Source organism: Polistes fuscatus, unplaced genomic scaffold (assembly GCF_010416935.1).
Source record: "Polistes fuscatus isolate 324 unplaced genomic scaffold, CU_Pfus_HIC Scaffold6, whole genome shotgun sequence".
In the NCBI taxonomy this organism is placed as follows: Eukaryota; Metazoa; Arthropoda; class Insecta; order Hymenoptera; family Vespidae; genus Polistes; species Polistes fuscatus.
The window spans coordinates 6,012,248-6,035,389 of NW_025113140.1; the positions used below are offsets into that span (position 1 = coordinate 6,012,248).

At 35.2% G+C, this 23,142-nt stretch overlaps 1 protein-coding gene across 1 annotated transcript in view; it reads left to right on the top strand.

The window, feature by feature from the left end:
- Positions 1 to 23,142, top strand: part of LOC122522854 (probable G-protein coupled receptor Mth-like 1) — a 97,159-nt gene that overhangs the window by 27,060 nt on the left and 46,957 nt on the right. Inside the window, exon 4 of the mRNA XM_043644194.1 lies at positions 22,675 to 22,753. Within this exon, the coding sequence (XP_043500129.1) occupies positions 22,675 to 22,753 (79 nt within the window). The remainder of the gene's footprint in view (positions 1 to 22,674; positions 22,754 to 23,142) is intronic.

Genomic DNA, 23,142 nt, shown 5'->3' on the forward strand with positions numbered 1-23,142 from the left:
GCGAACTTCCGGTGCGGAAAGAGAGAAGAATTTCACATTCGTTTCCTCCTGTCAAAAGCAAACTATGGCGATATGATACAGGATGATATTTTCTCTTTTCCTCTATTTTTCTTTCTTTCTTTCTTTCTTTCGGCGAAAGTCTCGAATCATTCATCATCTTTTTTAAATCGCGCGAAAATTTGTTAAGCACTTTTTTTTTCTTCGTTAATTAGTTACATTTGTTTCTTTCATTAATATATATATGAAAGATAATTTTCTAGAAATAGGAAAGAGAAAAGAAAATTGATAAATTCCTGTAATCCTTTCGAGAACGATGATTAACAATAAGAAGAAAGAAAAGTCTCGAGCAAATCGATTAAAGTTCATCAACCTTGCGGTTTCTTGCATTAAAGTTACCAGAAGTCGATGGCGGTAGGAGGGAGGGAGAGGGGGTATCCAGTGTCACCGAGAAAGAAAGATCGTCGATTAGCTTCGTCGTTGCAAAAAGACTTGCTTTCTCGAGAAAGCACCGTTAAGTCTGAAGCAACGTTTCAAAGTTTCCAGATGACGAGGATGATGGAATTTCATCTTTCCCAACGGGTTCAATCTCAATTACATTTTTGTCTATTTCTTTCTTTTTTTCTTTCCTTTATTCTCATTTCCCTTTTTGTTCTTTTTTTCTTTTTCTTTTTTACTTTCTAATACGAGAATCATTAACAACATGTTATATTAAACGAAACGCGCAAAGAACCTGTTTGATTTCCCGCTCGTTTATCGAAACTTCGAATGAAATGATTTAAAATAATCGTCATCGGTAAAAAGAAAAAAATGTTTATTGATTGGCATATTAATATTTAACATTCGTACAAAATGAATGACGTTTTACAACCTTGACATACTCTTGAGTATGTTTAAAACCCGCGGGTCTATTTTGGAATGGAAAAATTAATCATCCGATGAATTCCTGAACGGACCCTCGGGGAGGGGAAGTGTGGCGGGCTATTAAAGAAAATTCGTTCGAGTAGGAATCGTACGGTCGATCTGATTCGTTTTAGTAAAACGAACCTCTCTCCCTTTCTCCCTTCTTCCCTTCTCTCTCTCTCTCTCTTTCTATTTCTCTCATCAATATTCCTGACGAGTAAAACGTAGGTACAAATTAATATCGTAACCGATTGGTTCTACCGCCCTCGTCGGTTATTTTCAGGGGGACGAGTGAAACGCGCTCTTTTAAAAATAAAAAAAAGAAAAAGGAAAAGAAAAAGAAAAAGAAAAAAAAAAGTGTAACCTAGGACAGTGAATATTAAAATAAAATCTCAAATGACAGTGAGAGAGAAGGAAAATAATTTGAATGGGAAAAAAAACTCCGTAACTCGTTAAGACACTTTCTTTTTTTTCCTTTTTTTATTTTTTAAGTCTCCAAGGAAACGAAGGTCGCGCGCATTAAAATAATAAGCAGACACAAATTTAAAATGATTACAGCGCGAAGTGAAGCGGCAGACCTAGACGGAAGAAGACCTCTCTTCTGCATTTAAAGAGATCTTTCTCCGCAAACGCATGCTTCTACTTTATTTCTTTCAACCTTTTTTTTTCTTTCTTTTCTCCTTTTTTTTCTTTTTTTTTTTTTTTTGTTACTTTCATGTTGTCGACGGTGGTCTCGAACCGAGAGACCGAGAACGACTTTTACATCTATCGTTCTCTTCTTCTTCTTCTTCTTCTTCTTCTTCATCTTTTTCTTCCCTTCTTCTTCTATCCTCCCCCTGCACACCCCCTCCTTTCCCCTCAGTTCCTGTCCTCATCTCCTCTTCTCCTTATCTAGGCACTCCGTGCGCTCTAACAAGCACGAGCGACGTTTTCCGCAACGCGAAGATCTAACTCCGACTGCAATCCGTCATCCTCCTGCCCTCCTCCCCTCTCCCACTCCCATCCCTCCTTCTTTTCTCTAGAAATCTCTCCAGAGAATTCGTCTTCTTTTCTTTTCTCTACTACTCTCGGGGATTTGGTACTTTGCTACTACTACTACTCGTCTTATCCCTTCCTTTCGTTTTTTTGTTTTTCTTTTTTGCATTTACCTTTATTTTTCTTTTCTTTTCTTTTTTTTCTTTTTTTTTTCTTATCTATCGACTAGGAGTCTCGAAAGGCTCGTAAGAAATTAATTAGGTTATATTCGAGCCGTTGATTGAATTGGGGCGAGTGCATTTTTGCGAAATAAATGGTTTAAAGATAATTCTTGTTACGAATTAATATGAAATTTATGTTTCTAATCAATTCGCGCAATAAATGTGTCCATAATTATGAAAAGTGGTCTGATTGTGAGTCAAAATTGGAAAAAAAAAGAAATGAGTTTTTATTTCATAATTATGTGGTCAAAAATATCTTCAAATATAAAATAAATCTATTACTGCTTATCAATATATTTGTAAACCAACACAAATGCAAATTATTAAATAATTAACAATGACATCAAATGGATTTGTCTCATTTCAAAATGAACGGTTCATTATGAATTAATTATCGATATATTATTAAATATTTAGTACAATTTTGATAGGAGCTTTTGTTCGTAGTTTATTTGTACAAATATTGATGAAATAAATACAAGTGCTGTTGGGAAATATATTTTCAAGGTCGATTTGATTTTTTTAGTTTGTAATCTATTCGACCAAGTTCATGTTGTACGGGGTTGGTTATTTCCAAGGATTGTTACGAGTTACATGTGTCCTTTTCCTTACAGCCTAGTAGCACATGTCGTGCACCTTCGTCAAACAGATGGTTTCCAGACTTTTGACGGGTCGAACAAAAAGGTCCACCATCGGCAATCCGCGAGAAAGAGAGAGAGAGAGGAGAGAGAGAGAGAGAGAGAATAGAAGAGAGCTTGTGCTTGCACTGATTTGGCAGCTGTCGAACGGTTTCGGTATTCGTCCAGCTGCCACGTTAATTTCCCTCTGGTCTGACTTCCTCTATCGACCTTTCTTCTTAGTTTCTCTACCAGTTTCTCCTAACAATAGGGATGAATAAGTTTCGAGAAAAGTTTGTTCATTTCAATACCCATTACTTAGAAATATTTAAATTTTCATACATTCAAATTACCCTTTTGCGTAAATTTATCTTGAAAACTTTGCCTTACGTTAAAAACTGGATCATCTTTTCTTCTATTTTTCTTTTCTATTTTTTAAATATCGATCGTTAATAGGAAAAAGAAAAGAACAATAAAATTACAAAATCCAATCAGATGTTTAAAGAATAATTTCTAAATGTGATCATTGAATAAATTACGTTTCATTTCTAAAGGATATCCATAGTACCTTCCATCTAAAAAAGGATAATAATCGTCCGAAGTATTTGCAGATAATAAAAGTAAAAGGGAGAAGTAGAGGAGAAGAAGTACCGGATTATCTTTTACGATCTCTCTTTCTCTTGAAAGCTTTCAGGTCGAACCGAAAAATCGCAAACGACGCCTTCTCTCCTGGTTCGCATTCCTTCCGGTCGTCGTCCCTATTTTCGGTTGCGGAGACGTGCAAAAGGGCCTACGTTTACGGTCGGCCAAAAAGGAGGGATAAGAGGGACAAGAGGGACCGGAGGGGGTGCGGGGAGTGAGAAATAGAAGGAATGAGAGAAAGAGAGAGAGAGAGAGTTTATTCGATATTCCACTCGCGAAGGAAGATGTCCTCTCGCGTCTCTTCTCAAATTGACTGGCTACACCCCTTTTCCCGTCCACCTTCACGCCTCTCCACGACCTCTTTTCCTCTTCAAGTACTCTCTCTCTCTCTTTCTTTCTCTCCTTCTCTTTCTCTTTCTCTTTCTCTTTCTCTCTCTTTCTCTTTCTCTTTCTCTTTCTCTTTTTCTTCTGCCTGACTCGAATTTTTTATTAAATCCTTGCTACTCAATAATGCCGACTTCTCGCGTGTATCGAGATGAAACGCAATTTTCATCGTGGCCGTGCGCCACGGATTCCAACCCTCGACCAGAAAAGAGGGAAAGAGGTGCCGGTCGGATAAGGGAGGTGAGGGAGGGTGTCAAGGGGTTTATTTACTCCCATCTTTCCGTTTCCTCCGAACCCTACCAACCAAGCCTCTCTCTAGTTCTTCCAATTGGATGCTCGTTTGCTCTCCTTCGAATCCTCTCGTCCTCTCGATCCGTCCATTTTTTTTTCCCTCTCTTTCTCTCTCTGTCTTTTTTTCTCGTTCATTCGTTCGTTCGTTCGTTCGTTCGTTCGTTCTCGTTGCTGCTTCACTTTCGGCTTTCGACAAATCTCAAATAAAATTCGCTTCTCTCCGAACGTTCACGCGTCGTAGTTCTCCGCACAGGTTGCTGTCTGCAATTTCCCTCCCCCCTCCCCTTCCCGTGGTGGTGGTCTGCCTTCGAGTTTTATCGTTTACATTACTCTCCCCCTCCCCCTCCCCCTCCCGCTACTGTCTCTTATTTTTATGACGAATAAAATGTTCTTTTTAACCGTGGAATATTTAGTTTACCAAAGTAGAGATTTTTTTAATATCGAGGACGATCTCGTTTGGGGTTTCGATTATAAATATATACGTAATTTTGAATAATATTATTTATGTTAAAAAATATACGTATGATACTTGGGATATTGAAATTTTGATATTGGTTGAGGAATGATAAAAATAAAAGTAGAACTTATATAACGGAATTAAAGTGTTAATGTACAAAGTTAATTGTAAAAAAGAAATAATTTACAAAATAATTTCTTTTATTTATAAGAATTTACAAAATGATTAATTCAAGCCTTAGAAAATAAGATGCTCAGGTTAATCCTTACCGTGTCGCGTGTAGCTCGATGTGAAATTTTTGACACCAATTGTAATGTCTCACTAGACTCGTAAATGTTTCAATCTGAAATCAAGCAAAGCGAATGTTTTATGATTTTTTGTTTTGGATATAAAATTTATTTGGAAAACAATCTTTGGGATAACACAGGCAACGAACGAAAAGGGTTGATTTCGGTTTCGTTTGAAAGCTCGGTATCCATAGTTAGCAGCAGTTCTCTTGCTCATATACATACAAGGTCTCGTCCACTGTGTGTACATCGGTGTAGCTCTCACCTTGATTACTCACCTGGGGTTATCAGCTACAAGGTATGCATACCCGCATGTTTGCACGAATAATTGGGAAGCTATACGCGGAGAGAGAGAGAGCGAGAGAGAGAGAGGAACAACCCAGCGCGTACCGAATCGAAATTCAATCTGGTTCTCTCGAAAACCGTGCGACCGATCATCCCCACCTACCCCTATCCAACCCCTCTTCCACCCTCGATAAGGATCTCTCCATCGGTGTATGATCTGATACGAAACTCGCCGCCGAAATCGCTTGGAATTTGCTCGTCGTCCTCGTGCACGCCCTTTCGTTCAACCCTCTCGCGACCAACCCCTTTCTTCTTCTACTTCTTCTCTATTTATCTATGATCGTTTCGATCATGAAAACGTATTCCACTCGCAAACGTTTCTTTGTTTAATATATTCGTTTCTATTTGTTGTACGTTAAATAAGAAAATAATTCATATTTTTTTTTATATATTTTCTAATTCGTGTATTGTGGAATTATTAGTTTGCGAGCTTATTTTGTTACAAAAATGTTTTCATAATCCAAAATATTCTAATATCAATGTATCCAAATGAGAAAGAAATATATAATAGAAAATCAAATAACTTGTTAATTGATATAAAAATAATATCAAATATATAATACTAATTATAACAATTATACAAGTTAATCCTTATTAGAGTTTGCCAAACGTATTCCTACCGTTTGCAATACATTGCAAGACATTGTTAATTCATAAAATCCAAATTTTTTTGTCTCATCTCGAAGAACATTCGTAAATCAAGTTACTCGCAATCCAAGATTTTACCGTATTTTATTTATTCAATTTAATATTATCTTATTATTGTGTTTTATTGTCAGATAGAAAATATCTTCCTAGCGATTGGAATAAAATTCATTCGAGAAAACTCGTTATAAAATGTAAAATCAAGGATGTTAACAAACCGAGCGTATAGAAACATTTTGCTATACTCATTCTCAGATTTAATTAATCGTGTCTGGAATAATATATATATATATATATTATATATCGGTTAGACGTCTCTCGGAAAGAGAATACGATTACGTTTGTAATATTCTTGTGATAACGAGGAGGTAGACGTACTGAAAGGAAAAGCTAGCAGTATTAAGCTACAAAGATTTAATGTTCAACAGTTAAATTTCTATTCTCGTGATGGCAAAGACAAGATTCTTCTCGTCCGCAAGAAACCCAGAAGGGTTTCGTTGCGTTGTCCTTTGAAGGTCGTTCTTGCTGAATCAACGAAATAAAGAAAAAGAGAGAGAGAGAGAGAGGTGGAGATCCTAAATTTTCTTGTTCGCTCTTTTGTTCTCTTTTACAAGAGCTAAAAGAAACTCGTAAAAGAGCTTTTAACTGTGACCGTTAAAACGAAAAACACCCATGAATTGATTCCGTACAAAGCAACCTTAAGATCACTGCAACATGATACCATTCCGTATACTAATACCCACACTCAATTATCTTCTAACACAGCGTTTTCCAAATCTTTTTCGATCGTGGACCGGTATTTTTTGCCAAATTTTTTCCACGTTCCACTTTGATGTTAAAAACATATATCATTATTATTTTTAAGCGTTAATTAAAATTTTTTTTAAATTGGTTAATAATCAAATCTGGTTATTTATTTTTAAATAAACTTTATTAAATTGCATCGTCAATAAATTGCACACACACATTTCAATATAAATTTAAATAATGTTTAATAATGATAAAACAATTTAAGCAGTAACATTTTTTCTCAGGACCGGCATTTTATTCTTTTCTTTTTCTGTGGACCACAATTTGGGAAAAATCCTGTTCTAACACGTTAGGACTTGTTCGGTAACACAATATGAGCCTTAACCTAACATAATTTCCATCCATCCAAAACTTCATAAATGTGAACAATCTTTATATAACAGGAATGTAATCTCAGTTAAAACTATTTTCCTTCGTTTAACATAATTTCGAGTAAAATATATTAAAACGAATTAATCCTGTTTATATCGAAACGATTGAGTTCTTTTCGAATCGTAAATACGCAATACGATAATGGACGATTGTTTTATAACGAGAGATAATTTAGTAGCAATAATGAAAGACAATGGGACCCTAACGTGCCGAACGAAGCATCAAAACGTTTTCACGCGTGCCACTCGTATGTACATTTGTGTAGATTTATATATGTATGTATGTATGTGCGCGCGCGCGTGTGTGTGTGTGTTTGTGTGTGTGTATAGATGGATGGATCATATATATGCATGTATGTATGCATGTTGCGTAAACAGTCCCACTCGCACGTGCTACTTGGTTCTTTCTGTATCTCTCTCTCTCTCTTTCTCTCTCTTTCTCTTTCGTATATATGGGAGTGCATTGTGTGCACGCCGGAAGCGGCTTTTCGGCCATTGCCGAAGCAAAACAATGGCTAAAGAAACGCGTGAGGGTGGCGCGGGTTATATTCGCTCGGTTCGATAAAAAGAATAAACTTTGGATCTTTATTTCTTCTTCTCGTCCCCTCCCTTTTCTTTTCTTTTATTTTTGTCCATTTGCGATTCCCATTGATGGAACGGAAGCGAAAGAGTGAGAGAGGGGGGGGAGAGAGATTATTTTTTCAGACTTTTATGAAATTCTTTTTCACTTTAAAATGTATCATCGGTTAATTACTTTTGCGATTCACAGCTTGCGGTCCGTGTTACGATTTTTTCTTCCCTTTTTTTTTTTTGGTTCCCCTAGTAAAAAATTGGCGAACACGTCGACGATGTTTTTATTTTTGTTTTTCCAAAAAAAAAATACTCCCAACAAAGTTTCTTCGTTCGCGTATAAAAAGCAAAAAGTTGTATTTCATGGTGCATCGATACGACGACGATGACGACGACGTTCAAAAGATAAAAAGAGAAAAAGTCAAATGGTAGATGGGAAATTGATCTCCCGTTATGAGAAAATAAAAAAATATCACCATAGGGCTGGTGGTGGCCGGTGAGTACACCGTTGGTTCTCTCCGACGCAACGATTTTTCTGACTAAGCGGAAAACAAAAAATTACTTTCTCTCTCTCTCTCTCTCTCGTTTTCGGATTCGGTTCGTGTTTGGAGGAAAAAAATTTGCGGTAGACGGCGGATTTTTATGCAACCCGACGTATCCGTCCAGTTGAAATTTATTCTCTTTCGCGATGAGATTACGACATGATTTCTCTCTTTCTCTTTTTCCATGCATGTTTGTTTTCTTGTTTGTTCATTTATTTATTTATTTTTTTTTTTTTTTTTATTTCATTTTTTTTCTCTATTAATTCCGATGTCTAGTGACTGTACAGAGAAGGCAGACTTTCTTTATACTCATCTGACAATTATTAATCCTCTTAGTATTATGAATGCATATATACGTTCAATGGAAGCTATCTGCGTGGATTATATGTGCTTATCAAATTTTTTAAACCTTCTTTACGCTAGATTTTCTTTTTTTCATTTATTCAATCAACATAGTTCACATTAGCAACAGAAGTATTCGATTCTCAAAGATCGCAACCGGTAGACGCATTCCATCCACGTAAATTGTTTCCCCTGAAAATATTCAGTACTCAAAGGATTACTAAATTATAGAAAAGAAATTAGGTCGAAGATCTTACAAGTGCAACAGTGCAAATGCAATTATGGTCTTAGAAAAGTAATGAAAAAAGAATTAGTTATAAACATAAAGGTAAAGAAGGTAGCATAGGTACGGTGAAGTGTAATTTGTATGTCGGTCTTGTTAATTATCGTACCTAATTAACCCTGGTTTAATAAATTATGCTTAAAAAATTAGGTTGAAGATCTCTTACAAGTGCAACAGTGCGAATGCAATCGTGGTCTTAGAAAAGTAATGAAACAAACAAAAAAAAAGAAGAAGAAGAAGTGTTAGAATTAGTTAGAAACACGAAGAGAGGGTAGCATCGGTAGCAGCATGGTACGGTGAAGTGCAATTTGGGTGTCGGTCTTGTTAATTATCGTGCCTAATTACCCTTGGTTTCGGATTTCAAAGGATTAATAAATTATAGAAAAGAAACTAGGTCGAAGATCTTACAAATGCAACAACAGTGCAAATGCAATCGTGGTCTTAGAAAATGAATGAAAAAAAAAAAAAAAAAAGAATTAGTTATAAACACGAAGAGAAGGTAGCATCGGTAGCAGCATGGTACGGTGAAGTGCAATTTGGATGTCGGTCTTGTTAATTATCGTGCCCAATTAGCCGTGGTTTCGGTCGCGTACTGCGCGTCCATCACGCGGGACACATGCCATCGTTGAACGAACATCCACTCGGCATCTCTCTCGCACGCTCGCACACTTGCACACATTCGCATAGCTTGGCTAGTACCTTCGAACGAAGGTTAATACATCCAGGGAAGAGAAACTACGTGAGAAGGAGCGAGACAGACAGAACGATTTCTAGACCCTAGCAAACGTACACCAAGGCATGCATGTGCTGTTGTACTCGCTGGTTGCGCATTCGCATGTCGCTCGCATCGTTTGCCACGTACAAATTCGTCCACTTCTACACGGGAATCCTTCGAAATCCTTCGTCTGTGTTAGTTTCGATTGCATCGACGTAATTTCCTGCTAACACCCCTTTCTGCCGAAGGATAATCGATCGTTTACTGCTACTCCATTTTTGATTACTTTTTTTTCTTTCTTTTCTTTTTGCCTTCCTTTCTCATTATTCCCAAATTCGTTTCATTTCAATGTATAACAAATTAATTATTGTCTTATTAGACACAAATATCCATCGTTTACTGTTTCATTTAATTAAGGATTTAATTGATTTCGGTTGATCATCATCATCATCATCATTATTATTATAATAATAATAATAATAATAATTATTATTATTATTACTATTATTATTATTACTATTATTATCAATATTATCATCGTCGTCGTCGTCGTCGTCGTCGTCGTCGATTGTTTTCAATTTTATCCCGAATGTTCGATGGTTGTATTACATACGTATTTAACAAAGTTGTCCTCTTAATAATTAAACTGTTGAATACAATAGCTCGCGAAAATCGTTACCGAGCTTGTCTTTATTTTGGTTAAGTACGCTGAGTGACACGTATGATTGTAAGTTTGAGAGAGAGAGAGAAATAGAGTGTGCGAGGGTGTACGAGTGTATGAATATGTCCTGTAATTGGTAAAATGTGTGTGTGTTTATACATCCAGTAGAATTTTTTGATTTTATATTCGATCGAGATAGTCTGTTCCTACGAGAGTACCGGTATTATTTTCATTTTGATAAATTGATCACGCAGTAACGTTAACGTTCCCATTGCTCGCACACGCCTCGACGATTAATCTGTAATAATATTGACGCACAGAACCGTACAAATAAACGATATCGATATCGATATCGATACAATAATTACTGCCTACGAATTATGCCGGAAAATTCTACCCGAATCGAAGAAACGTATCCGATTAGAATCTCGTTAAATTGAATAACAAATCTATTTGATATATCATTCAATTTCTGTACAAATTTTATTTGTCTTATTATTTAATTGGCCAATAAGGTAATGATTTTTCTATAAATGATAGCATGCAAGTTCATTGTTTTCTCGGTTAAATTTTGTAAATATTTATTTATTTGAATTTGAAGATGAACAATATTAGAAAGTGTATTTTCTCATATAAAGCGTTATATGCTTTTTTGCATATTCATCTGATTTATTAACACCATCGGATTTTCAATTAATCGAAATGGCCAATACATGATTAAAATAAATTTTCCATACCGACAAATTAACGACATAACTTATTGGTCAACCAATAAAATTATATCCAAAATAAATCTTCTTACGATTTTGAAACGTTATCTAAATTTTCGTATACATCGTAGACGCGAATAATATTATAACACACAATCGTAATATAAATATTAAAATTACGGGTAGCAAAGTTTTTAGCACGATTTACAAATGTTCCTAGAATTTTGCTACACATAGTTCCGTGTACATTTTTTTCTTCTTACACATACATACATGATTACGAGAAGAGGATAGAGGGAGGGAGGGAGGTGTAGGATACTCACGGAAGAAGGCGTCATAGGCTCGCTTATTTTGTTGCAAATGCGTGTCGCGTTCAGTCGATGGACATGCTCTGAATGCAAAGCGAAACCAACCAACGTGTTTCCCCATGGAGAAACGTACCAACGTCCAGAGACAGTTGTCTAGATGGGTAGAACGTATGATAGAGAGAATGTGTGTATGTATATGTGTAGGTGTATGTGTATGTGTGAATGCGAGTGAGAGTGAGATAGATAGATAGATGGATAGATAGATGGATAGATAGGTAGATAGAGATAGATAGATGGAAGGGTAGAGGTTAAGCAAGAGAGAAGGTGAAAGCACGAACAAGAGGGTGTATAGGGGGGGAAGGGGTAGTCGGTATATTCCCTGCGGAGATTTTCGTGTATTCGCCCGCAGGAATGTCCCAGCCGAGGATTCCCTTGGGTTACGCGTGCGATTATGTAATTCCCGCTTTGGTTTGATTCAATTTAGAAAATCGTTCAATTTCCTACACATCGAACATATTCTCTCACATATATCTATCTATCTATCTATATATCTTTTTCCATATTTATTTTTATTTCTTTTTTTTTAATGTATTTCTGTATACACGCGCGCACACACATACATACACATATATATATATGGTAATATTTTTTCAAAATGCATTTGACGTTTCGATCTTCCGATATTGGTGGATTTAATTTCATCACAAAACGTGGATTTGCGTAGGAAAAAAAGTAGATAAATCGAACAAAAAAAGAAAAAAGATATTTTTATTATAAATATTCACAAAATTAGCATCGAGGCGACATTTTTAAATCTTTTTATAAAATTGTCCTAATGTTATAAAAAATGTCTGTGTTGGAGAAAAAGGGAAATAGGAAGAGAGAAAGAGAGAGAGAGAAAGGATTACTTTCTTGGCTATTCTCCAATTCACAAATCCTTTCTTTATTCTTTTTGTTCTTCGTTTTTCTCTGTTCGTTTCGCGTCACATCTCGTCACGCGTACATGCATATGTACGTTCCGTTATACCTAAGAAGAAGACATTGTGCAACTGAGCAGATTTATGCTCGAGACACATCGATGCACACACACACACATACAAATACACACAAATATAATCCAGCAAGTTGAAAGATTCCTTCGATGGGGGACAACTTACTATTACTTATGTTTCAAATTCATTCGTCATTATTTAAACTTACATTTTCATTCTATTTCATAATTCAATTGTTGGACAAACACAAACAAACACACATACACACACCTGTCACTTATCGATTAATCATAAACATATTTTCTCGTTGAAGGAAATCTGATTCCCAACAGCAATCAGTTTCCGATTTGAATTTCTTCTCTCATTGATGGGGCGGGAAAAACGAAGGAAAAAAGGAGGGAAAAAAAAATAAAAAAAAAGCAAGCTGCGCGCTTGGTAGGAATGTTACTGTATCCGAAGGCAAACGTTAGCATAAAGTTTCGCGTGTGAATGATTAAAAACGAGTGCTAATTAGCGTCCCGCGAGGTAAGACTCGAGATTATTTATCTTTTCCAGCGCGCGGACATTCGCGTTCATTAATTATGACAAAAAAGAAGAACGGAAAGATTAAAAAAAAAGGGGGGAGGAGAGAAAAAGAAAGGAGTGTAGGCGTGAGAGAGAAAGGGACAATTTATTCGGTATAATTACGCTTTCTAGCATAAAGAAAAAGTAAGATAGGTAGAAACTATCGAAGTGTCTTTAACGGCGAAAGGATTTTTCGCTTCGAAGAATCTTTAAGAAGAAGAGTTCTTTCAAGAAACATGAATTCATAATATTTATTTTTTATTATATGCAATATTTTTTAATTGTAAGAATATTTTTGATATTAACGTTAAACCTAACACGATGGATTTAAATGATCGGTTGTCAAATTTTTCGCAATATTTCTTACAAGTAACAGCGTTATTTGGTGAGTCAAGAATTTTTATTGCACAAATGCGATGACATATATCGTAAAAAATATGAATTTTTGTCAACGGCCTAGCAACGTTGAATTATTAGTTTCTTTTAAATAACTAAAGTCGAACAACGTAGGCACGGTTAACAAAATGAAATGGATTACACGTTCCGAAAAATAAAAACAGTGTTAACTACAAACAAGAGATAGAAAAACGCAACCTTTTTTGAAAATATTGAATAAGTATGAGAAGATGTTAGTTGAGAAGTGACTACTCGAATAAAAGATATACTAATAAAGACACAAAATATAACTTTTGTTGAAAACAGGAGTCATTTGATCCACTGTGGTAAAAATAGGTTAATGTTAAATATTTTTTATTAGACACAGTTGCAGGAACATTCGCGCGGATACATTACCGCGTTATTAAAAAAGAAGAGGAAATGTGCGTGTGTCTAACGTAACGGTTTGTTTAACACGAGAAAAAGAGAGAGTGAGTGAGAGAGAGAAAGAGAGAGAAAGAGAGTACTCGTTAACGCAGTAACAGAGAAACACTAGTAAAAGTAGAGGGAATATTTGGGAGAACTCGTGAAACTCAGGCTGACGTCGTTCAGCAGCAATTTCGGCAACACTCGAGACACACAGTGCTCTCTCTCTTTACTTGCCAACGTGGTTTGCCAGGAAATGTTAGAGAATGGCAGGATAGCGAATCCTTTCGTAAGTGGAATCTTTCAAGTGGCCATCGTCCAACCGATTTGTTCCACTCTCATCTATTTCGTCCACTCTACTTCTTCATCTTCTACTTATTCTTATACTCCTTCATTTGTTCTTCCTTGAAACTGAGCTTCTTATTAACCCTTTTCTCTTACTCGTTACGTCCAAATATAACAAAATTTGTAATACAGTAATAGAATTACATGGACCGTTTATTTTGAAAGCCGTGTAAATTCGTTTTTTCCTTTTTTTAAATGAGATATCACATAATTCGTGATTCATTTTAGTGTAAACTTTTTTATTTATAACTAGTTAATATTTAATATCTTGAAAAAATGTTAATGTTTTGTTTAAATTAAAATTGAAAGATATGAAATGTATGTTTCCCAATTGAAATTTAAGCAAAGTAATCAGTCGTTTCATACTTAAAGACTTAATACAAACCAATAAACGTAGGAATGCGAGTGTACAAGAGTATAAAATAATCACACAGAACTATCGAGCGATAGTTGAAGGAGAATATGAAGGGTTCTATCGTTGGTTGTGCGGGTGTGTGTATGATACGCGAATCGATAATTATTGCAAGATGCTTAGTTGTACCCCGACTTTCGGTTCCATAACCATAACTTTGAGAGATGACTGTACTTCTCTCAGATTGCTCGGAATAGCGCGGTGAGATCTTGTCATTTGGAATGCCCAACTAATCGGGAATATTTTGTTAATTTTATTGTTTTCCAAACGTTTCCCTTTTTATCTTCTTTGTCCCCGTTTATCTCTTCCTCTCTCAATGAAATAACTTTGTATTTCATACGTAAACGAGTTAACAATATCGTGACCCGTTCACTGTTAGCTTACGCGTACTAATTGCTAGATAACAATTAGTAGTCGGCGAATCAAGTAATTGGGAATAGTAGACGCCAAGGGAGCTTGCTCGTCTAACGGTGTGTTTGTTCGTGTACGATTCGAGTACGCAATATCGAACGAAAACAAGACAGAGGTAGAAATAGAAACAGAGATAGGAATAGTTAGACAAATAGAGAGACATCGATGCAAGAATAAGAAGAAACAAAACGGGAAGAGTAATAGCCTATAAAAATATAGAGACATCAATGAAAGAATAGAAATAAAGGAAGGGAAGAGAGTAGGAGAGAGAGAGAGAGAGAGAGAGAGAGTTAATAGGCTATAAAAATAATTGACGAGTGTGTAACATTGTCGGCCATATATAAAATACTAAAAGTGTGAATAATAATGCATCTTACCAGTGATGTCACATTCAACGGCGAGGTGAACGTCCGAAAAGCGCCGTCAACGAATTATCTCGCGAATCGTCTCGCTTCTCGTGTTCCAAAAGACCACTCTCTCACGCACGTGTTCTACTCGAATGAGAGGAAAAACGAGAGAGTGAGTTCGAGTGAGAAAGAGAGAGAGAGAGAGAGAGAGAGAGAGAGAGAGAGAGGATATATTTATACGCTAGACCCATGTGATTCATCGTTGCTTTTCGTTGGAAACGACTACTGCAAGCTTTCCACTCTTTTTCTATCTTTATCTAGGTACTATCTTTTTCTCTATCTATCTCTATTTATCTTTATCACTATCTCCTTTTATCTTCTAGAACCCGAAAAGACCCTCGTTTCGAAAGCGTCTTGAATTTGTGCCACCATCTCAAGAAAGTCGTACAATTCTGTCGACCTTGTGTTATACCTACTTCGAGTCTTTTAGTTTAATATTGCATTTATCAGAATCTTTACAAGATATTATATTATTACGTGTGTGTCTATGTGTGTGTGTGTGCTTGTAGGATATATGTTTGAAAAAAAAGAAAAAATAGAAAAGGAATTTTAAGTAGATATTTTTATCGAAACGATTTAGGCCTGTCGTTCCTAACGGAGTTGATAAATCTGTTGGGACTCGGTTAAATGTACCTAAAATAAATCAAGCGATTTAGATAAATTCCAAAGGATTTTTCACTCTATATCTCTCTATCTCTTTATTTTTTGTTATCGAACCAATACTAAAAGCACTATGAATAAAATCCAATTTTCCTTAAATCCATTATTTGTATTGTTTCATAGAAAGATTCGTTCGGATCGATTAGAGCAATAGGTCGGGTGAAAAAATGTCAAATCGTATCGATAGTTCATTCACGAAAGTTCAATTAAAATCGTAGTAGCGTAGTACTATCGCTAAAAACAAAAAAGAAAAAAAACGTGAAACAATTTATCATGGACGCAAGAACCCCTCTCTCCCCCCCTCTCTCTCTCTCTCTCTCTCTCTCTCTCTCTCTCTCACTCACTCACTCACTCTCACTCTCACTCTTTCTCCGTCCCGAAATATTTTCAAACGAGAACACAATTCGTGTGCACCAGGTGCGGAACGAAAAGTCGTGGTTGCGTTTTGCGAAGGGGGGTTGTTGCCGAGCTCCAGTCAACTCGATAATTATTAATATCGTAACAAATTGCAATCGGTATCTGGTTCATGGATCACGTACTCTTCTGTTTTCAGTCTAAATCCTTTTCCGTCTCTTCCAACTCTCCTCCTCCTCCGCATCCTCCATCACAACCCCTTTAGCCGTGTCTCCCGATATTTCGTTTCCCGTTTCTCGTTTACCTGTATCTATGTTTCTATTTATTTGTCTCTCCTTCCCCCTTTCGTCCTCTCTTTCTCGTTTTCGCGTTGGACTCTGTTGCATAATTTCTCTTCGTTTCGAAATGGTTTTCAACGTATGTACGTACGCGTCTGGCAATTTGTTTCGAACGGAATTATGGATGTAAACGGTGTTCCGACAAAACGCTTTTCCACAGTTACATTAACGTTCCTCTTGCTTTATTCCTTCGTTCAAGGATTATTTTAATAAAATAAAACGGTAATAGTAACAGGAGCGTGAACTATAATACCGCTAAACTTCGCAACAGGGGGCGACCCGAACTCGGGAAAGGGGTAATGAAAATTTTTACATTTATTATTTTTTAATTTTACTCAAAGTATATCTAATTTAAATTAAAATTAAAAATATATCTATATAAAAAAAAAAAACAAACACATACTTTTTTGGGTTCATTGAATTTGTAGAATTATTTTCTCTAAAAAGCATTTAAAAAAAAATCTCAATCCTATCAAAATATTGATATTCATTTATATAAATTATACATTTTCAAACATTAAATACCAATATTAATAATCTTTATATAATATAATATAAATTGTTGATTTTTATTTTCCTGAAATTCTAAAATTATATTTTGCAGGGGATGTTTGAACATTTGTTTATTAGCCATTGAAAGGAAATAAAATGTGTGACTTGACTTTTGGATTACTTTGACTCGAGATTAAAATTTTTCATAGATCAAACGTTTTACTTATTTTTTTTTTTACTTTTAATCCCTACTAATAAAGTGACATTTCTTTTTTTGCTCGTGTCGTGTAAATCTCATTCGTTTAATTTTCTAGTTGACCGATCGTTTCTCCCCAGTGTATTGCCAACTTTTGCGATTTGTTAAGAGGGACGACAGCGAAACGCCTCTGTCGTAATGATAGCCCTTTAAAGTTAAAGAAAGAGAGAGAGAGAGAGAGAGAGACAAGGACAGGGTTGCTAAGAGAGGAATCTCCAGGCGAATAATACACGTCGAATCCAATTCTAACCCCAATGCAAATCGAGACGGCGTAATAAATCCGCTTCGATCTAATTACAGGATGCGGGTAGGTTGCTTGATATCGAAGTGCTTAGAAATAGATGAGCGTGACACACACAACCCCTTTTGCACCACTTTCGATCATCGATTTAATATTTGTTGCAAACTCTAATTCGTTCGCGTACGTAATATCTAGATTGAGTTAACAAGTTTCGAAATTATATCGTAAAAAAAGTAAAATATAATTTTTCTAGATTAAAATAATTTAAAGTATATTTTTTCTTTTTTTTTTTTTAAATAATAATAATGCAAATGGAATTTTAGTATGTTGATATATTAGAAAGGGGATTGGAGATAGAAATTATAATTTGTTCTACGTAAATAAAGGAAATGTTCAAAGTAGAGGTTTGAAGTAAACTGTTCAAATTTTCAATTGGTTTTGATATTTTAATTATTTGTTCACTTTTAACTTTCCCGTTTTAAGAAAATAGTTACAAATCCATTGAAACTTTTATTCTATATATTTATATATAAATAAACTATTTTATACTTTTTCGTAAATGGGGAGAAATAGTTCTAGTTGGGCAATAACAATTATTCTACTTCGAAAAAGTTAAAATACTTTCAAGCAAATTTAAAGAGTACGTAAAAGTGCAATAAAATAATTTCATAAAAATCACGGTCTGCTTACTCATCTATATTTAATTCGACCACGCTCGAGGATATGGAAAAAAATTGAACTTTTATAAAAGAATTCAAATGCTAATATACAAAGTTAATTGAAAACATAAAAGAAATAATTTTAAATTTCAAACTTTATCCAAATAAATTTTATTTACGTCCATAATTATAAAAGTAATCTAACAATAAGATATATATCTCTTCTTTCGAGATATTTAAAAAAATTATATATGAACATTAAATAAATTCCATATAATGTTAAAATAACAAATACTACCTAACGATTCATTTTTAACAATATCGTCAAAATTACATTGAATTAATTTCATTTAAAATAATGTGATGTGTGATTCATTTCTTTTTTTCTTTTTTAAATTGTGACTTACAATTTTATGTATAATAATAATAATTTTAATTTACCAATTCAAAAGTCATGATCGAAACTAATGAATTATTCAACTTATCAGAGGTAGAATAATTTCTAATCGGTTCTTTCTGGCTAGATATCAAAGAATATATCATAGAAAATATCTGTAAATCTAGAATAGATAGCAGTAAATTTGAACGATAAAGATGATTCGTGCCGAACAAGAAGAGGAGAGAAAACATACCCTAAGCCCTAAACCCCACCACCTCTCTATTTCTCCCGACGGGTTTCGTGACTGACTTATGAACCGTTTCTAGTAAGCGGTTATTCGGAGAAAGGGATGATCGAGGGTAAAGGAGGTAAAGAAGAGGTGGAGAAGGGTAGGTGGATCCACGCGGGGTTAATTTAAGTCACGGAGCGTAAACTCGAAGGAAGGAAGGAAGGAAGGACGGAGTAACACGTTGTGGAGCTTGCCTGAGAGTTGTGGTATCACGAAGGGTGAGTGCGAAGGGTTGAAACGTCAGCTAGTTAAAGGATCGCGATTTGCATCAGAAGAGGGAGTTGCGTTTTAGATCGCACCACCCGATTTATTCTTATTCTTTTACGTGCTCGTCTATTTATTCCTTTTTGTTTTCATTTATCAGGAATGAAAAGGGAAAACGTTATTTTTAATTTGTCCTATAAAAAAAAAATCACGTGACTAATTTTTTATTTCCAACGACATAAAGTAAAATACAAATTCATTATAAATCTGCTAACGAAGAAAATATTTATAATATTCTTAACTTTAAGTATGATATAATCCCCGAGATTGAAGATGGGGGAAGGTTGCGTAAATCTAGTCTTAAATCGTCCTTTCATTCTCCTCCTCTTCTTTCCCCACTCTTTTCTTCTTTCCAAGAAAGAAAGAAAGAAAGAAAGAAAGAAAGAAAGAAAGAATGAAGAATAAAGAATAAAAGAAAGAAAGGAACCTTTTCACGCGTTTCTCGTAGCGAAGAGAAAACCGATGAAAGACCGAGGTAGCATGGTACAGCAAACACAATACGGTCCCTAAAGGGAATGGAAGGGACGGGCGGGACAAAATCTAGCAGGGCAAGTCTCCGTTGAATTTTCGTCGATGAAGGTTCCCCTCTGTCTCCTTTATTTACCCTCACTCTTCCCATGTGTAACCCATGTATGCGTTTACACACACTCATTAAATATAAATACAACACGTATGGGCGCGCGCGCACGCATACGCGCGGAAACTATCTTGCCTCTTTATCTCTGGATTTCTAAGGGGTTGGGGGTTGGGGGGGAGAACGGCTGCCGGTTCACGGATGAATGTCGCCGAGAGTTATAATTGCAACGAACCGTAATTAGTTTTGGAAATTTAATTATTTTCGCGCGGTCGGAATGCGCGATAAACGCAACCCCGCCGCCACCACCACTACCATCATGCGTCCTTTCGCGAGAACCGAAAGCAACCCACCACCAACCAATATCGCCATAACCACCACTACCACAGCTAACAACCTCCTCACCCCCTTCCAAAAACACCCCCAAGAGTTATCGGCTGACTTTTACCCGTAACGCGCGTTAATTCTCCCTATTTGCTTTCTCTCCTATCTTTTTCTATCTTTCTCGCTCACACGCACACACATACCACTTTCTCTCTCTCTCTCTTTCTCTTTCTCTTTAACACGGATCGAAATATTAAATTCGAAATTCGGGAATGATAGAAAACTTTATTTTTAGCTCGCTCGAATTTTTACGTTCCTAGTTTTGTAATCCGCGAAGTAAATTGACCTTTGAGGAGGGGGGAGGGGAAAGAGCCATTTATCAAATTCAAAAAATCGAACATTTTTTTTTTATTAACACGTTCCGTGCCGCGTGGGACGTATGAACTTTCCGTTCAATCCATTTGGTATTTGCATTGGAAAATGTAGAATAATCTTCGGTAACGTGTTTGTTAAAATAATTCCTAGAAAAATACATTTTTTTCGTTTGTCATCTTACAGATCTTAAATTATAAACCATTTTTTCAATAATTATGATCTTTGTATTATTTGAATCAAGGTTCTATTTTAATTAAGGTTCTTATTTGAAAACAAACAAATTAGTAAAAAGGGGAAAATTTTCAGCCTTCTCAATAGCCTTCCACACTTAAATCATGCAACTGATTTTTTTTTGTTTAATCAGCCAAAAACTTTCGATTCATTCCGTATTCGCGTTCGCTATAGAATATCTTATGTCGAGTGTTTATAAGAGAGATCTCGTGTAGTTTATAAAAGAGAAACGCATTTCTAAACGTCGGTCTTGTTACGAGTGAATGGTAAGATTATCTGTAGTCTCTTTGCTCGATTACAAAATATTCTCGTGCGTCATTGCTTCTATACATTTAAAACATTTAAGCATATGTATTTTTGTTGTAACAGAAAAATCAAATACTCGAGTGAAAATCCGAGTATAAATAATCTAATTAATTATCATTTTAATAATAAAATTAGAGAGAGAAATAAATTACACTTGCCATTAATATTTGCTATTCATAATGCAATTAGGTTATTGGAAAAGTTAATTGAATCGCTCGTAAGGCAAACTGGAGAAAACAAAAACGGACAAAACAAATATTTTTTGAAAATTTTTGGTTTCTTAATTGGATCGGAAAAGTATAGAAAGTTATTTTTTTTTTCGATGGATAAGTGTTGCAACGAAACAAACTATGTATAGAATGTGCAATTAAAAACGTAAATATTTATTGGAACAATGGCAGTATCTCACAAAACTTTAAGACTTTTATCTTTTTAGAAATGAGAAAAAGAACACTGAGTAAAAATCCTTTTATAATTAAAAAACAATATTATTTATTCCATTAAACTTTGGAAGAAGAAAAATCGACTATTGACCCTCATTGGCCTTTGGACGATTGAATTAATAATAAAAAGAAAAAGAAAAATAAATAAATAAAAATCATTGTAGTTTTAAAATGGAATCGTCATTTAAGGTTAATGCACTCGGGAATAATTAAAAATAATGGAGAAAAAGATTGTAGTTAGGCGAAACGTTTTGACGTTCTCGAAAATGACGAAGGAAATTGAAAAGGGCGAGAGAGAACGCGTAGGGATATCGTGAAAAATTGATAGAGATCGAGAACCCTCAGGGTCTTTTGCAGTTACCGTCATCTTTTCAAATGGATCTTAACAAAAGCCATCCACCACCACCATCACCACCATGGTCGTTGTCGTCGTTGTCGTCGTCGTCGTCGTCGTCGTCGTTGGCAGGTCACAGCTTCTTCGCGTTTCAACAAAGTTTTGTTTGCTACGGTGATCTCGCGCGGACCCTCAATTTCTCTCTTCACCCTTTCCGTCCCTTCGTCCCATCGTCCTTGGGTCCTTATAAAGATTCGTCGTCTTGGCTGCATGAATCTTTAAGAGGAGTCGCGAGAACGCCTTCGATGCGACTTAACGGCCCTTTTGTTCGCTTCTCGTAGCCCTTTCTAAAGGTTCCTGCGTGAGATATATATCGTTAGGGAATGCCATTCGAGTACGATTATTGTGGTCCTGCATAAGAAACTTTGAAGGGGAAATCTAACTTCGAATAATATATGATACCTATGCGGAAGGAAATCAGAAATCTCTTCGAAGTCTCTCCAAACGATCTTCAATATTAGGGAGAATATTTTTCCTTCTCTCTACCGTTTCCTTTAGAAATCGTTCCTGTTTAATATTTGATAGAAATAGTTCTCTTTTTTTATACAAAAATATAGATATATATTTAAAGTTCAAGGAAAAACAATAGTAAATTTTCTAGAACACCGAAATAATCCTCAAAGGTTAATTCTCCTATTCTAAAAAATGAAAACAATGCATCCATCACTTAGTTCAGTACAGAGAGACTCTTTGTACTTACTTGGAAGGTTAATTTAAGAAATAGACGAATCTCACACACACACACACACACACATGCAAACGGTATTTTAATCTCATCGGTGCACAAATGCAACACATTAGCGAGTGAAGGAATTTTATGATCAAAAGATCGATGGCACCATCTTCTATAATTAAGTATTCCTTCTTTTTCTATTGAAGGAAAATGAGAAAGAGAGAGAGAGAGAGAGACAGAGTGAGTGTGAAAGAGAACAAGTACCTTTCGAGAGAGAGTCAAAGGAAGTTAATAGCTTTTAGATGGTTTCATCTTTGGCCTTACTAAGAAATATATACTTATACTTTGTATACCCATACTTATATTATATATATTTTGTCTACTTCATGTAACCTATTTTCTCCTTTGTTTCAGCTATCATGGCTCACTTCTTCTTTTTGGCTGCTTTCTTCTGGCTGAATACTATGTGCTTCAACATCTGGTGGACCTTTAGGTGAGTTGTAGTTTTTGTGTTCTTATAATTTATTATTCTGTTAAGCAAGTCTTAAAGGAGGAAACTGTTAAAATTTTTAATTGGTTTAGATGTAATTTTTTTTTCTAATTTTCTGTTCCATTGAAATTTGTATTCCATATATTTATATATAAATAGATAATTTTTATTCTTTTTTTTTATTGAAATGGGAAGAGGTTCTAGAAGGGCAATAACAATTATTCTACTTTGAAAAAAGTTAAAATACTTTCAAACAAATTTACCATTTAGTATTGCATAGGTAAGAGTAAGTAATAAAAAAATCGTATGAAAATCACGATTTGCTTACTCATTTATATTTAATTCGTTTTTAATTCCCCAAATAATTCTGAATAGGTGAAAAATATTTAAAA